Source organism: Prunus mume, linkage group LG2 (assembly GCF_029339155.1).
Source record: "Prunus mume cultivar Tortuosa linkage group LG2, ASM2933915v1, whole genome shotgun sequence".
NCBI lineage: Eukaryota > Viridiplantae > Streptophyta > Magnoliopsida > Rosales > Rosaceae > Prunus > Prunus mume.
Window position 1 is genome coordinate 19,494,993 of NC_142699.1, and position 16,822 is coordinate 19,511,814.

The window sequence follows — 16,822 nt, forward strand, 5'->3', positions numbered from 1 at the left end:
AACTTGTGTGAATCAGGCGGTGTATAACAAATGCGTACTAAAATATTCTAACTTGGATTTGCTCCAATTCAAATGCATTCTAAATTTATTGTCATTGCCTCCATGCATGTCCTAGTTTCTTATAGGCTGTAGGATACTGAAAAATAAGGTAAAGTTATAGCTGGATATCCAATCAATCTCAATTTAGACCCTTTCTCAATTGGCTGGTCATACAATCAACCAACATCTATGACATTAATTGTTTGATTATGTTTGTTTGTTTGGTCTTAGGACCCATCAACCTGAAAATAAGTAGATTGCCAATCTCAGTGTTGAGCTGAAAAGGCATTTGGTGTATTGTTAAACTTAGACAGACTTTTAGTTTAAGGATTCTTCTTCCATTTGGTTCATTTGTTTCAGTCTTGAGGCCTACCAAATACTAATTTAAAAGTGGGACAATGAACCAATAATGTTATCTACTTTTGACATAACAGGCCATGAAGTACAGTTTGGTTTCTTTTCTTCTGCATTATGTACAGTAGAGTCTAATCTGTGATTAAGATCCATGGTCTTTTATCTCTCTAGTTTTTTGGTGGGTTCTTGTTGCTCATCAATTATATAGCAAAAATATATTTCCAAAAGTAATAATATTTCCCCCACATATTGGAAGATTTTCAACTTGGGGATCAGTATAGCTTGGTTTCAGGTTGAATGGCCGTGCTTCTTTGGCTGTTTCAATACGTTAAAATTTTCCCACATGCTAGATCGTGTTAACAAACTTTGAACTTCGATGTTTGTACATATATGCATCCAAGAAAAAGAAAGGATATTGCTCGTCTCCTTTTCTAAAAGAAGATACATGTGTGTATGCAAAAATAATTCACCAAAAACGTAAATTTAAGAATAAAATAAAAACTATTATTTATTGGCATGAATCTACGAGTTCCTATTTACATGGACGATGGATGAGAGAAATACTGTCCAAAAGAAAAGGGACCCTTTATGAACAGGCCCCTGCAGCCAAATGGGTTGAGAGAGAGACTTTTGAGGAACCTAATCAGCAATTTGTCAATAAGTGAGAGAGAGAGGAGTCCATATCAGATGATGTAAGAATGGAGAAGGAAACCCACTTGTTTGTTTTTGTGGTCCACTTATCTATTATGAGCCTACCCTATTGCTTGGGGGCCTCCCAAAATGGACATATGCTCCTTTTCAATTGACGTACAATTTTTTTGCCCTATGTAAATCTACTCATATCAATCTTTCATCATTTTATGGCATATATTCCGTCTCTTTCCATCTGCAATCACCAAGACTGTGACCTTGGGATTGTAGGTTTTCAATTGGGTTCTTCTTTGTTCGATCACGGATCAAAATCCCTCATTTCTGAGGGTGTCAGTGGGACTTATTTTTCTTGGCCTAGAATTGAACAGAATTGAAATCCAACCAAAGTGCTGAGGATAGAGAGCAACCGAAAACCGACAAGCAACCACCTCCCACAGGCCCACGAGGACAAAGAGTAGCCATCCCACTCACAATAATAGCTCATAACTCCCTTTTATTCAAGTCATTGCTGTCAATTTTAGCTGTTTAATTCTCTCATTTCCTTTGTTGTTTTTCTTCATCTGCTTTATGAAAACAGTGACCTTTTTTTCTCTTCCAAAATTCCCATAGATTCTCTTCAAATAGATCCAGTTGCTGAAATGAAATTCTCTCTCACTTTTTCTTAACCTTGAAAAAGTATTGCACGATTGGTTCTGCATCTTGTCTAACTTATCTACACACTGTAAATAAGTTGTAACAATTCTCATTTACTAAATGAGTTTTTCGTCCTAAAGTGAGGTGTTGTGTTCAAGTGACTAAGAGCAGTTATTCTTGTATGCACCTTAAGTTCTGTGTTTGTTTGAATGAATTCCCTTCCCCCAATATCTCTAGTATAAAATACAGTTTGAGAGCGGCATCTGTCAACTCCCACCCACAAAAAGCTTGCCTACCCTGAATAAGGCAAGGCAGGAGATGGAATGGTCCCTTTTGGCCACTTCAATAGAATTTGTACATGGCATGGCCCAAAAACGAAAAGAATCTTAACACGGAAAGCAAGCACAGAGGTAAAGCCTTTTGTGGCTAAAGAAGTAAATGGGTTGGACTTAGCACTGACACATAATCGCAAATCAAGTCATGCTTCACGGAGGTGCCTTCATTTAGACAATAAAGCATATTCAAACCGCATGGGAACCTGAAGATACGAAACTCAACCCCACATGTGTTTTGAAAAATTGAGGTTGTTTCTTTACTCCAGTTAAATTCTTGAGACAAAATTCCAGATACGATACAAACTGCAACACCAGAAATCTGCTAAAATCTGTGTTTTCTAACCAATATTTTCTAGACAGAAACGTCACAAAGCTTTAGCAACTTGAGTTCTAAAATACAACTAGATTGGCGATTTTCAGTATTCTAGATACAGAAGTACCCTTCTATGCCCTGAAAATGGCAATTTTAATCTCCAATCCCTCTGTTTACGTGTTAATGGTCTGCCTTTGCTAGCAGGGTCCCTGTTTTCCTTCACATTTGCCAACTTCCACACACAGCTCTCGGACTCAGCCTCGATGGTCTCCAGATTGAATACTCCTTCCTTTTCGCGGCATTTAGAATCCACATCTTCTACATAGCTTACTCTCATAGGCATATCTATGAACCGATGTAAATCATCCGGTATCTTTAGTAACCTCTCTGCACCCGGAGATGACACCTTCAAAACAAAAGTAGTTTTATACACTAAACATATTTGTATGGATCAAATTCACACAATAGAGCCAGCCATTTAATACCTCAAGAGCCAAATTTTCAGGTATTTCTCCAAGTGCCCCAACTTCATCTAATCTTTTCTTGTATTCTTGACTGTAGCTTTCAAGTTCCTCCATGCTGGGACAACCATATCTGATAAAAGTAGAACATCATATCAGAACCTTAACATAACAAAGGGTTGCATATGAAGAGAATTTCATAATATATAAAGTTCATTTTTCCTCCATTTACAAAGCAAAACACAACTTGCGAAGGCCTTTATTTTATTTTTGTGACAAGTAGCCTTCAGCAAACAATCAACGGAAGGAAACTGAGAATCTGAAGTGTTGTCATCTTAAGCATGTGCTATTCTCCTATTTGCAGTCTGGGAAAATGAGTTTCATCTGTTAACTGCCAAAATTTGTATGTTAAGCTGTTTATTAAAAAAAAATTGCGGAGAAGAGTAGAAGAGTTACTCGTTTAACAGTTTGTCCAGTCTCACATATATATATCCTCGAGGAGTAGTCTTGAAAGAAAAGAGCTTGACATTATCTCCAAATTGCTTTAAGGCCTCATGAGCAATGGACAGAGCCCGCTCACCCCAGGGGACACCGTGCAATACCACCCCACCACCATCACCCCCATCGCCAATCTGTACAAAATCAATGACTAGCATCAAATGAAACATCAATTTTAAAGCCAAAATGAAGGTTGAGCAATCAAAATGTTGAAGCCAGACCATTGTACCTCAGGCTCACCGACGTCCTCTTCCTCCCAACCATCTGTGGTGTCTCCCTCTTCCCATCCACCTGAGGTCCCTTGCTCTTCAATTTCTTCACCTGAAAATGTGATACTTTTACACCCTTGAGAAGCAAACAATATAAGGGAATGTGTAAAGAAAACAACCATATAAGAAGAAGACCACATATATTTAGTTATTAGCTACTAGCTCTCTGTAAGATTTAGAGTAATTTTACAAACACTGAACTGAAGATGTTTTTTTCTCATTAGACAAACAATCACTGAAGTTGTGGCCTTGATAACTAGTAACATAAGGAAATGTGAATGCTTAATTACCATTCAAAGAAGCATAAAGATTTTTTTAATTTTTTTATGTTTTATAAATTAAACTTCTTAGAGATTCCCAACAAATTACATATAAATTTAACAGATCATAAATGGGAAAATCGGATAAACGAGAAAATAGAGATGTACCTTCAAAAGGGTCATCTTGATTATCCTCAGTATCCTCAGAGGACTCTGTGTTTACGAAGCGAAGAGTAAGAAAAGGAAATATTGTGAGACAGGGTTTAAGAGAGAAACCAACCAAACCAGAAAGATAGGACGAAGAAGAAGAAGAAAGAGGAGGAGAGTTCAGGAGAAAGGGTAATGGGCTTTTGAGGTGGGCTGATAGGAAAGAAAGGCTTCTGAAAGATGAAGAGGAGGAGACGAAGCACCTGCGAGCACTGAGAAACTGTAGGCTCCTCCTCATCATCCTTCTCTCTCTTTGGGGTTTTGGGTGCTGGGTTTTGGCAAGCAAAGCTCCCTCCGTCTTTTACTTTCTAGTAATTTGCCGGTTCCGCGGCGTTCTTTTTCTTTTTCTTTTTCTTTTTCGGGTTATGATTTGGATACAAGGAACTTAAAGAAATAAAAAATAAAAACTTCTACTACCTTTTCTCAAGAAAATTAAAAAGATAGTGATTTATGGTGATCGTCCTGTTTTCGAATTATTTTCTTAAAATTCAATTTAAAATATATATTATTTTTATTTAATAATATGTGAGAATTATGCATATAATATATAAATTTTGTGTGTCTTATTGAAATTTTTGTAAACAATGTATGTATTAAATATGATAAATACGTGCGTACTTGTATAATACATTATTAAACGTGGAAGTGCTAAAATCTTTACACAATTAATAACTCTAGAAAAGTAAAAAATCAAAAAAGGGTAATAGCTACTCAAGCAATGGCCTAAGAGCATTTCCAGCAAGAGGCCCAAGGGGAGGGCTAGAGGGGGCAAACCCAAAATGGTGTTCCCAGCAAAAAATCTGCCAGGGCAAGGAGTGGGGCCCAGCGAACTGGGCTTGGCCTGTGGGGAGGTCCGCCGAGCACCAAAACTCGCTTTTGGGTTGACGCGTCGATCTTGAGGTATAAATTTTTAATGTTGGCTCGTAACGCATGCGCCAATGTTAAAAATTTGACACGCCCACTACAAAGATGCCCCCAACGGATTTCTTCCACGTGGCTGGCTTCGGCTCTCCAATCCACTTTTTCCAAGCAATCCAAAGACAGCCATTTTTCCCCAATAAAAAATGAAAAAATCAAACTCCCCATCGGCTCTCTTCCACGTGGCTCCTTCCGGGCTCTCGATCCTCTTTTTTCAGCAATCTAACGGCATCCAATTTTTTCAAATAAAAAAATGAAAAAAATTTAAAATTTAAAAAAATACCCAAAAAATAATGAATTTTTTTGTCTATAAATACCAACCAATACTCTTCACTTTTAACACCAACTCCTCATACATTTTCTTTCTCCTTCTACTATTATTCACTTTCTACTCAATATTTTTTTCACTTTCAAGTTGTATTTTTCTACAAAAATTTATGGGTTCTTCTAGTGAAACCAGAGGGGCATGGAGCATGATGGAAGATGTTAGCTTGTGTGAGTCTTGGCTCCACATTAGTCATTGTGGAAAAAAATTTTGTCATATGTGGAAAAAAATTCATCAAGACTTTTGTGAAAGGGTAATTGGTTCGACCCGTACGGAAATGACATTATCTAGTTAGTAGAAAATTCTTAATAAAGAGTTGGCGAAATGGAGAGATGCCTTGACAAAAGCGATGAACAACTATAGAAGTCGGGAAAACCTTACCAGTGAGGTAAATTATTTGTAATTTTTTTTTATTAATTTCTATGTCATATTAAATTTTATTTAAATGTTTCTTGCAATTTATATATTTTGTTAATATTTCTTGTATTTCCAATATTAATATGACTGTTTGTTGCAATATTTATATTTTGCATTTCTAATAAATTGTTAAAGTTTCTTGCGTTTCTATTTTTTTTAAAATATTTGTTGCATCTCTCCTCTCTCGCTCTTGCCTCTCCAAAACCTCTTGCATGTCTGCCATTGAAAATGGAGAATGAAATCTAAAATCTAAGATAAATGAAGATGTAGAGAAGATATGGTGTGAGAGGTAATGAGCTGAGCCTCTGGTTTTATAGAAAAATTTAGGCAGATAAAGATGACACGTGGCGCAATTTTAGAGAGTGAAAATCTTATCTGAAGTTTAAAATTCACATGAAATTTGAAATTTATCTGAATTTGAAATTTATCTGAAATTTGAATTTTGAAATGTATCTGAAATTTGAAATTTATCTGAAATTTGAAACCGAAAATCTTATCCGATATGAATAGTATTGACACATAGGAACCCAAAAATCTTATCTGAAAATATTATACAAATTAATTGTTTAAGTAAACAAAGTTATGAAAAAAAAAATAATAAATAAATAGTATTTGTCATGTAGCGTAAACTGCTGGAAACACACTTTGTTGGGGTCTAGGACTAGGGCTCCCCTTGCCATAACAAGGGGCTAACTGGTGGAAATGCTCTATAGTAATGGATATGGCTCTTGGGCAATAGCGAAATTTAATTAAGACACCCAAACGATTTCACAAAAGACTTGATAAATAGAAATTAATTATTTTGTGGACTTTTTCTTTAAACTTTTTTATATTAAATAAAAAAATAACTAATAATTAAAATAATTTAAAAATGCTAAGATATTACTTAATTAAATATATTAAATTAAAGAAGTAGGACAAAAAACTAAAGTAAAGAAACAAATTTTATATTTTTAAAATTCAAAATATTTAAAAATAAAAATAAAAAACTGTCCCGACGACGAAGTTCGTCACAGGTATATGCAAATTTCCAAATAAATTTTGTTTTTAAACAGTATAGCCACCCGGCTATACTACTTATTAATGTATATATATATATATATATATAAAGGACGCGCCCAGCGCCTAGGTGCCACGAGTCAAATGAGTAAAGCCGGGCGGCTATACTTCTTTTAAAATAATAATAATAAAAGTGAACAAAATTCGAAAAAAAAAAACTAGTCTAGCCGAGCAGCTATACTATACATATAGACCCGGACAAAGCCCATGCGCCACAAGTCAAAAGAGTAAAGCGTGCTGCTATATTATGTTTTAAATTTTTTTAAGAAAAAAACTAGTATAGCCGCACGGCTAATAATTTGGAGAAAACTGAATCTAGCCGTGCGGCTATTTATATAAAGACCCGCACAACGCCCATCCGCCACGTGTCAAAAGAGTAAAGCATGCTGCTATACTATGTTTTAAAAAAATTTAGAAAAAAACTCGTATAGCCGCACGGCTAACAATTAGGAAAAACTGAATTTAGGTGCGGCTATAACGTTTAAAAAAATACATATTATTTTTATTCAATAATATATGAGAATTATGCGTATAATACATGAATTTTGTGTCTTACTGAAATTTTTGTAAAAAATACGTGTAACAAACATGAGAAATACTTGTGTACGTGTATAATACATTATTAAACGTGAAAGTGCTAAAATCTTTATACAATTAATAAATCTTGAAAAGTAAAAAATCAAAAAAGAACAATAGATACTCGAGTAATGGAATAATAGTAATGGATAGGGCTCTTGGGCTATGGCGAAATTTAATTAAGAAACCGAAACGATTTCACAAAAGACTTGATAAATAGAAATTAATTATTTTGTGGACTTTTTCTTTAAACTTTCATATTAAATAATAATGAAAAAATAATTAGTAATTCAAAAAGGCTAAGATATTACTAACTACATATATTAAATTAAATAAGTAGGACCAAAAACAAAAGTAAAGAAACTAATATTATATTTTTAAAATTGAAAATATTAAAAATAAAAAACTTGTTTTGACGAGAGTTTGTCAACACAGGTCTATGCCAGAGAAATTTCAGGATAAATGTTTTTAAACAGTATAACTAAACGGCTATACTATTTATAAATAAAAAAGTACGCGCCCAGTGTATAGGTGCCACGTGTCAAAATAGTACAATCGGGCGGCCATTTTAAAAAATAATAATAATTAGACAAACGAGTATAGCCGGTAAGAAAAATCGGAAAAAAAAAAACTAGTATAGTCGGACGGCTGTAAATGTTTAGTTGAGGAACCATTGCTACAAATAAGCCTTATAATAATGTAGGAGATTGGAGAGAATTGAAAAAGAACAGAACCTTTAATAATTTTCATTTCCACAAAATTATTCATGTGATTTACAAGGAAAGTTATTTACTTGATACAAGTTATTTATGAAAAAGAAAAGAAAAGAAAAGACGGCATACGCATCAAAGTGAAGCCGCAGCATCGTACAAGGCAGACCACAACAACTACAGACTACCTACCCATTGTCAACCGCACAGCTCCTCTTCTCCCTTGTAGTTCAGTTTATCTAGCCTCTTTTTCTTTTTTGATAGAATCTACCCTTTTAACATATAGATCATCAAAAGAAAGAAAATTACAGTCTGGCAGCCTACATTTTCCTACAATCTAAGAATGGTTCGTAGTGTATCACAAAGATTTTGAATCGTCTGTTGTTCCTGAGTTGCTTGCAACTCTTGGAGCGGCATATCTTCGTAGCACCTGAAGCAAGATGTGGGCAGTAAAGAACAAGCAACACAAACAAGGAAATCACTTGTAAAAGCAACATTTTTCTTTTCATTTTGTACCAAGCCAAAGTAAATGTTCAATGCAAATATAATTTTGTTGACATACATCTTGTGGTAGGCTAAAGCCTGTGCGAGATTCATTAGAGTTGAACTTGTAAAGAGCCTTTTGTAAACACTTGGAGGGAGGGGCATCTGCAGCACATCAAGGGATCAAAAAATGCTTAGAGAGAGAGAGAGAGAGAGAGAGAGAGAGAGAGAGAGATTTGACCTCATTTTGCCCTCTTCGTCCCTTTTTAGACTGTCCATCACCAGTAAAAAGCTCCTGTAGAGCCTCCACGGCTACACTTCCATTATTTTCCTCATGCATGCCTCCAAGAACATTATCTGATAAGAGAGCAATGGGGGATATATCCGTTGCCCTCAAAAATGGAATAGGCACTGTATTACCAGCCGCATATATGGACCAAAGCTGCCATAAAAATGAAAACAAGCAATTAAATACTTGCATTGACCTTGGAAGGGGAGGGTTTAAGTGGAGGGGGTTGGAATGGTGTTCGATTAGTGAGGAGAGAACCAAGTGGCTACAAAGGGAGGAGGGCATGTTTGACTGTGATAGGGGCCTATCAACTGGTAACCATAAAATTCAGGATGAATATTACCTTATCTTGCATTGCAAAAGCTTTCCGGTTGACAGTTTCATTCTTCAATGTGCCACTGCTTTGACCTTCAACCTGTCCTTTTGTCTTTAGGTTCTGCTCAGAAGAGCCAAGAATTGAACGAGAAGATGCCTGTATGGTCTGTGTAACTGAATATGGTTCTCCAACCGAAATGCTATGTGGGGAAACACCTCTTGCATTTTCCACCCTGATAGAACATCTCAATAAATTCACTGCGGTCTTCTAGAAATAAGTTTATATTTTGACTAGGAAATTTATATCGTATATCAAGTAATCTATCTTTTATCTACATGAGCAAATTAGTATTATCACAAACTACTACGTCCACACCCCCCAACCAAAACAGAAAAAGAAGGAAAAAAAAAAATCTTAAAAACAGAATTCTGAATAAAAATTCACAAATAAATCATGAGGGGAGTACCTGGGTTCAGCTGGTTTACCTCCTGTGCCAGTATTGGAAGGGTTTTCAAGAAATCCTGGACCAGCTGCAGGTTCTTTGACATTAAAACTTTGTGTCTGATTAGCAGTCTCATCTCTTTCATCTCCACCGTGAATTATTACAGTGCCAAAATTACCTGTTAAACATAGGTTTTACGTAGATCAGATGATCAAGCCCTACCCCAAGAGTTCAAACAAGAGAATCAATAATTATGCCCTCACAGAATCATTTCACTAAGATAAATTTAGCCAACCGGTCTTAGAGATTCACAACATGAATAGAGCAACCCCAATATATCGAACATCAAGTGATGTCCTGTACCAAAAATAGAAAGCAGTAAATGATGTCACTATCACTAGTAGCTCACCATTCCATTTGCACCCTTATAAATCTAATATTATGAAAACACATTGTCCAGCCCACGGTTGGCTTCATCACAATATTTCATGCAATAAAAAAAACAATAAATGTGTAAAGGAAAAAAAAAAAAATTAAAGGAACAAGTTTCCATTAGGACCTTAACGTCCCTGCTCCGAATTCAATATCCAAGCACAAATTAGTTTTTCATATTTCAACCTACTCAAGACAGCTTACTAGAGACATCTGAGTAGATGGCACATGCATTACCATGTAGATCCAGGAGAATCAGCCCAATCTCAGAAATATTTCTGAAGAAATTAAGTTGTTATGTAACTATCATGTACAGCACACCTAGAAGTCTTCAGTCGAATAACAAACATACCTTCCCCAGCTAGTCCTGCATCACCAGATATGTGCTGCTTCCTCAACGTGCTAGCTGTAGATACTTCATTTTCCACTTGATTATTAGGCCTTGAAGGAACCGTATCTCCATAATCCTCATTGACTTTTGAAACTACAAGTGTCTGTTCAAATTAAAACAGCATATTCAGATAAAAAAAATTGACACAAACCTGCACAGAGAGAAAAAAAGAGAGAGGAAAATTTCATACGCTATCATCCAGTTCAACTGGAGCAACACTTTGTGCTTGCAAAGCCATGGAAGCTCTAATTTGCCTTGCTTTTTCAATCTTTGCCAGCATTGCAGAGGGACCACACTTGCATTTTTCGATGAATTTGTGCTGTATTTTAAATAAAATATTTTTTAACTCAGAATAAAGACAAATTGTAGGATTATGAGCACTAGTAAAGATGAGCCATGATATTTCCTTTTTAATATTGTACATAACTCAATCCACTTTATGTAAATAAAATTACTCCCAAAAGGAATCGTATGCTTGCAAGTATCATCAGAAGTTTCTATATAAATCATTGCTTCAAGTTGATTGTTGCAGGAAAGAAATTGATTTTGATGGAAAAAGTTTATCATGGCACAACTTTTAAACAAGGCTCTTCATAATCCCAATTTATCAATAGAATGTAGAGCCCTTCACTAAAAACACTACCTTCAGCATCTCAGATGCAGTAGGACGTAAACGAGGTTCTTTTGTGAGGCACTTCGCCACAAAATCATGAAACACAAGAGACCTGCAAGAGAAAACCTAAGGTCATAAGATGTTCAATACCATTTTAGCAATGTAGCACAATAAAAGCAAAAAACTTTGGACTTATACATGACAAAAGTTAAAACCATCATGAATTAAAAATTTGCACTAGTACAACTTTACATCAGAACTCTTAATTGTTTGATGATAACTCCTATTGTTCTATTGCAACCCCTCCTAAAAGAAAAAACAGATTGAACTCAAGTACCGCAGCTTGTATAAGGGCCAGGCAAAGAGTCACTCCAAGTCATAAGCTTAAGTGTTAACTCATGCTCAGTAGTTACTAGTTCAGACCACAGCAATGGTTCAGGTAAAAAAATAATAATAAAAAATCATGTTGGTCGAGTACAAATCTCGTAGGGAACACGAAAATCATAAAACCAACAATGCTTTATGATACAGTAGAAAGTATTTTAACATTGTGATACCAGATGTGTCAGGAGAACTGCTTTATACAGGCTACTGTCCTCAATAATTGCTAGAATAAGATCACAGATACAAAAGAATGAAAACGGACCATTTTTCTTTATCCTCAAGCATCGGGGCTGGCTCAAGGGATATCATGAATAAAACCTATAATAGACAATAAATAGGTTACATATCCCCTCATCAAATAATGATTTGAATAGAAAAAACTAAAAACGAAGAAATTTTTTAGCAAATCAACATTCAACTTGGGAAAAGTAGAAAAAACAATTGAAAGAATGATGCTGCAGAATTTTCCTTTCCTCTTTTGCTAAGTCTCCACAAGCTTTCCAACATCTTCAGAAGCTAAATTTCCTTCAAAGTTTTATAAAAACGAATATACACAATTCATTATTCACTATATTTTGAAAATTTTAACCGAAAGAAAAGAATGGAACCAGGGGAAAGAGAGTTGAAGGCTGTTTAAATTTGGATGGCTAATCAGACCCTTCAGTCCCATACTCATATCAGTTTCTATTAACCACACAACATTTGAGTCACACTCCTCCCCCACAAGGGGGGCCTTGCGGTTTCTGTGATTTTTAATCTAGTAATAGGCTATTACGAATATGTAATATGAGTAATATATTCACATCACATCACAGAATCCCTATTTATGCTTAGAAAATATGATATTTTTGCTACTTGTATTTATCCAGGACCCCGTATCAAAGGCGCATTCCTCTTGAAACATCCAATTTTTACTAATGCTATCTCTAAACCTTATTGTCAATAAAAGCACCCAATGAAAGAATATGCAACACAGAAAGTGACCCCCATACTCCAATTGACCATGCAACCAAGGTACAAATTATGACGAAGAAAAGATGCACTTCAACTTTCTAATAACTAGAAAATAAAAGGTGGAAAACACTAACCCTCATTGGATGCACAGAAGATCTTGGAGGGAGCCCCTGAAAATTATCACAAGGAAAACATACCAAAATGAATGACCATTGCCAAGAATGGCATGATATTGTGCAAGAGAATAATGAGTAATCGATTGGGGGTAAGGAATAAACAATTATTTGTTAGTGTGAGCTAATACCAGTATTCTCAATTTATACAGCAGTCACAAAGAACCAATTACTTAAGATACTGAAAACAGGAAAAGAGGAAAACACTAACAAGCAGCTTAAAACAGCCACCTCTTAAATTTTCCATGAAATTGGACAATTTACATGCTGAACCTATCTCCTTCAAAAAGAACATGCTGAACATATATTACCTCTGCCATTTCAATTGCAGAAACACCAAGAGCCCATACATCCACCTGAATAAGACATAAATTAGATCAAGAAGTCAGTCTTGCTATGGGTTTCACCATAATAATATTATCTCTAAAAGTAGTTAACCAAAGAAAGAGCAGCACATGGTCGGATGGTCCTAGAAGAAAGAAGCAAGATGACACAAATAAAATTCTGCGTACAGTACAATACCTTTCCATCATAGCGGCTTTCCTGAATAACTTCTGGAGCCATCCAATGTGGAGTGCCAATGAACTGAGTAAAATAAAATTATGTAAAAAAAAAAAATTCCTGGAATCAAGCTTTGTAACTGCCCATCCTATCAGGAAAATAATATTCGTAATTGTCTTTTTTATTCATCACAATGAAGCAAGTTCAGGGAATCAGCAGAGTCCCTTGATTATGTTTTTAAAATAACCAAATCACCTAAACAAGCCTTAAGGACTTGAGGAGATGGTGAGGGCACATGGGATTCGTGTCTCATGAACCATCCTGTCAAAAGTTCAACCCCACAGCAACCACTTTGGTAGCTAGCACAGGGATTTATCCCAGAAAGACACCCATTATTGAGAACAAGAAGAAATACTAAGCATCAGACCTTAGAACAAAGTACTAGCAACTTCTGGTATACCAAGTGCAAATTTTGGGGCAATTAAACAAATTGTCATACTAAACACAATTCTGCATCAAGTATGACATTTAGATCTTATCCAAGCAATTGACATACCGTGTTGCGCTTGGACATGGTTCTTGTTAGCTGTGCTGCAACCCCAAAATCACCTGTCAACATTGTCATACACCAAAGTTGGGTCAATGTGTTTTTACAAGTACAAGAAACTTATGAACTTCACATGCAAAACAAAAACTGAAAACAATAGTAAAGAGCACTTTATTATACTCCATTTCTATTGTCAAAATGAAATGTTGAAAAGATAAAAAAATTAAAGGGCAAGGAAAATCCTTGCCACCCTCTTTGATGATGTCATAATGCTATTAATGTTATGGAGAGTATGAAAAAGTATGATTATCATCAGATGTGAAAGATCAGCGTGATTCAAGTGTTACAAAAACGTCCTTTTATTGTCCCTCCCTAGAGAGTACACCACATATAAGCAAATGATCATTGCACTCACCCAACTTCACATCTCCTTGTTCAGTTAACAGAATATTACCACCCTTTATATCTCTGTGGACCTTGAAAATGGAGTGCAAATAAGCAAGGCCCTACACGAAACAAATATTGTTCAAATCAACAGCATATGAAATAGACATAAAATAATTTAGTTAAAAATATATTTAATTGAATAACAAAGTATGAAAATGGCATCAGCACTACACAACTTTTGAGTTGGTTAAATTGCATCCAAATATTAAACCTGAGATAACATAAAGACTGAGGCATTTTATAGGCACTTCATTGAGCATTTCTTCATGACAAAACTTAACCATGCAAAATCAGGGGAGGGGAGACCCCCTTAATGAGGTGGAATTGTTTCATTTGGATCGAAATATCCATTCAAAGTTGATCAAACCTTCAATGCCTCCCTACAAATGTAGGCTATTTGGTACTCCTCCAGAGCATCCTCGGTAACATTCATCAAGTCTGCAACACTTCCACCACCACAGTACTCCATCACAATCTAAGAAGACGCAGAAAAACAGTCACCAGTCTCAGATTTTGCACTACCCAAATTACAAAACCAACAATAGCTCTATCATTTAGCAATTTCACCATTAACCAAAGCAAATGCTATCCATTACCCAAAGATACTCTTCTCCTTGGTAGCTCCCCAGGTACCGAACAACATTAGGGTGATTGCATTGCTGCAGCATCTCAATTTCACCACAAATTTCTTCATACCCCTCCTCCTAAAAACAAATCAAAATCAAACCCCGAACAAAGTAACCAATCAAATGCATAAGAAACCGAAGAAGATAACAGAAACAGACCCCTTGAGACAAGGAAATGACTTTGATCGCCACGAGCTCCGAAGTCTTTATATCCCTAGCTTTATAAACCGCGCCATAAGACCCCTTCCCTGGCATTCCCAATACCACAAAAAATAAAAGGAAAGGAAAAAAACCGCTCTAAGCAAAATTCCATTCAGGAAGAAATGAAGGAGAAGCTGAAACACATTGAAGTTGAAGTACAAGAACCCACCAAGTTCATTGAGCAACTCGTACTTTACTGTGGGGTCTTCTCTGGTAACGCTATCGGGTATGGAACTCGACGACATTTTAGTGGTTTGGCGATACTCTTCGCCTTGCGAGGATCCACTGCCCCTCCTCTGCTTCCCAAACCCTAACTCCGACGAGGCCTGCATGCTCGCCACCGCCCTACTCATCGTCGAACCAGCGCCGCTGCTCGTCCTTCTCACCACGGTCCCACTTATCGACTCTCTCTCGCTCGACGACCTGACCACAAAAGTGGAGAACCCATCGCCATCTCCGTCATCGTCGATGGAGCCTCGCTTGAAGTCACGTGACCCCCTCGTGGTCCGATTGCGATCGGGCTTGATGATCATAGTGCCGAAATCGCCGCCATTTTCGTCCTCCTCGTCGTCGAAGTAATCGATTGAGGCTCCGCCGCCGAAGTCTTTGGGAAGGTGTTTGAGGAGCGGAGGGAGTGAAGCGTCGTCGTCTTCGTCTTCGTCTTCGTCGTCTCGAGCATTGCCCTTGTAGACCATTGTGGCGTAGAGGTCGGGTTCCGGGTCGGAGCTCTTGGGCTTGCTCCGCCGCTGCCTTTGGTCTCGATCGGATTCGGAGTTGGAATCGTCATCTTCGTGGATGACAACGGTGGAGTAGAGTTCGGGTTTAGGTGGGATTTTTCGGGTCCGGCGGGTGTTGGGCATCGGATCCATTTCTGATTGGGTGTGACAGAGAGAGGGCGGGGAGTGTGTGCGTTAGCTGATGGAGAAGGCCATAGCTGGGATGGGAGTGGGTGCAACTCTCTCTGCCTTATTGGAACCAGCTGTTGAGCACGATGATACTGTTTTTGGGATTTTGGGGTTTTAGGTTTTTGGGCTCACATCTATTAGTATTTGCGGTTTGAGCCCAATATGTTTTTTTGCTTCTTGATATAACAAAGCTCGTGTCTCTGCAACGGGCCTTTGTATTCGCAACCAGGAACTCAGTCGATCTGTATTCACCCAGCCATCTGCCCACTGCACCAAGGCATCCATAAAAATTACGAACTACCAACTTTGCCCCTTAATACACTTAGAACTTTTTCTTTTGAAAAAGAAAAAAAAATTATAAAAAAACATGGGCAGCCATGCCAGGGAATATCCTTATCTAAGAGCATCCACAATAGGAGGGTGTATAAGAGGATGTATATTAAATATACACCTTTGTCGCTGGAATCATCTTCAATGGGAAGATGTAAATGGTTGTAAAAATACATCACAACCATGGAGATATAAAATTAGATGTACATTTGCATCTTTGTTTGCAGGGGGACACACAAGAGAAAAAGGGGAAGGGAATGATTGGAATTCAAAATGGAAGGCCTAGATTTCATGCAATTTGCATTGCACTTCCAATGGCCTAGATTTCTACATATATATTTTTATGTTAGTTTGTAGGTAAAATCATATGTTCTCCACATTTAAATTTTTTTAGGTCCATTTATTTGGAAAAATAAAATAAATCTAACACACACAAAATTAATTTTAAAAAGTTAAAATATACCCAAAAAACATACAAAAAAGATTTATCACAAATAAATCAGATATGCATATTTGGATTTACATCGTTTTTCATTTGAGCAAAAAACGTATTTACACCCCCTGAAAATGTAAATGAGATGTAAAAGTGGTTTTACACCCCCGAAAATGCACCCCCACTGTGAATGCTTAATCTCCCTATAAATTTATTCTCCACATCCAGTCATTCTCCAAACATGGAAAAATTAAACTTTTACTCAATAAAAGTATGATAGATATGCAGAGATGGATTCGACCAGTTGATTAGGACAGTGTACGCTATAAA

The 16,822-nt window shown here is 36.6% G+C and overlaps 2 protein-coding genes across 3 annotated transcripts; both read right to left on the bottom strand.

Annotated features, from left to right (window-relative positions):
• Positions 1-2,222: 2,222 nt before the first annotated feature.
• Positions 2,223-4,389, bottom strand: LOC103342042 (uncharacterized). Of its 2 annotated transcripts, none has more exons than XM_016796667.2 (5): positions 3,982-4,389; positions 3,514-3,629; positions 3,243-3,418; positions 2,811-2,919; positions 2,223-2,731 (listed from the first exon to the last, which is right to left on the bottom strand). In XM_016796667.2, the coding sequence occupies exons 1-5, from the start codon at positions 4,259-4,261 to the stop codon at positions 2,429-2,431; spliced, it is 984 nt and encodes a 327-aa protein (XP_016652153.1). In that variant the 5' UTR covers positions 4,262-4,389; the 3' UTR covers positions 2,223-2,428. The 2 variants fall into 2 exon arrangements, with proteins under 2 accessions (XP_016652153.1, XP_008243827.1); XM_008245605.2 differs by having other exon boundaries at positions 3,514-3,605; positions 3,982-4,388.
• Positions 4,390-8,032: 3,643 nt separating this feature from the next.
• Positions 8,033-15,916, bottom strand: SIK1 (Protein kinase superfamily protein). The gene is made up of 18 exons (XM_089045138.1): positions 14,994-15,916; positions 14,783-14,871; positions 14,594-14,701; positions 14,365-14,472; positions 13,966-14,056; positions 13,560-13,612; positions 13,025-13,087; positions 12,814-12,858; positions 12,464-12,499; positions 11,638-11,693; positions 11,022-11,103; positions 10,569-10,697; positions 10,340-10,481; positions 9,580-9,733; positions 9,141-9,345; positions 8,750-8,950; positions 8,588-8,673; positions 8,033-8,455 (listed from the first exon to the last, which is right to left on the bottom strand). Exons 1-18 carry the CDS (start codon positions 15,691-15,693, stop codon positions 8,356-8,358), a joined length of 2,448 nt encoding a protein of 815 aa, XP_088901264.1. The 5' UTR covers positions 15,694-15,916; the 3' UTR covers positions 8,033-8,355.
• Between the last annotated feature and the right edge of the window lie 906 nt (positions 15,917-16,822).

What these genes read in the sequence shown, in the direction of transcription:
- SIK1 (XM_089045138.1), bottom strand. Translation starts at nt 15,693, where the DNA reads ATGGATCCGATGCCCAACACCCGCCGGACCCGAAAAATCCCACCTAAA. An exon ending in CCATGTCCAAGCGCAACACG is followed by an intron (nt 13,088 to 13,559) that starts GTATGTCAATTG and finishes TATTTTACTCAG; the next exon opens with TTCATTGGCACTCCACATTG. An exon ending in CTGCAATTGAAATGGCAGAG is followed by an intron (nt 12,500 to 12,813) that starts GTAATATATGTT and finishes GATAATTTTCAG; the next exon opens with GGGCTCCCTCCAAGATCTTC.
- LOC103342042 (XM_016796667.2), bottom strand. Translation starts at nt 4,261, where the DNA reads ATGATGAGGAGGAGCCTACAGTTTCTCAGTGCTCGCAGGTGCTTCGTC. An exon ending in CTGGACAAACTGTTAAACGA is followed by an intron (nt 2,920 to 3,242) that starts GTAACTCTTCTA and finishes TACTTTTATCAG; the next exon opens with ATATGGTTGTCCCAGCATGG. An exon ending in CTGAAAATTTGGCTCTTGAG is followed by an intron (nt 2,732 to 2,810) that starts GTATTAAATGGC and finishes TTTGTTTTGAAG; the next exon opens with GTGTCATCTCCGGGTGCAGA.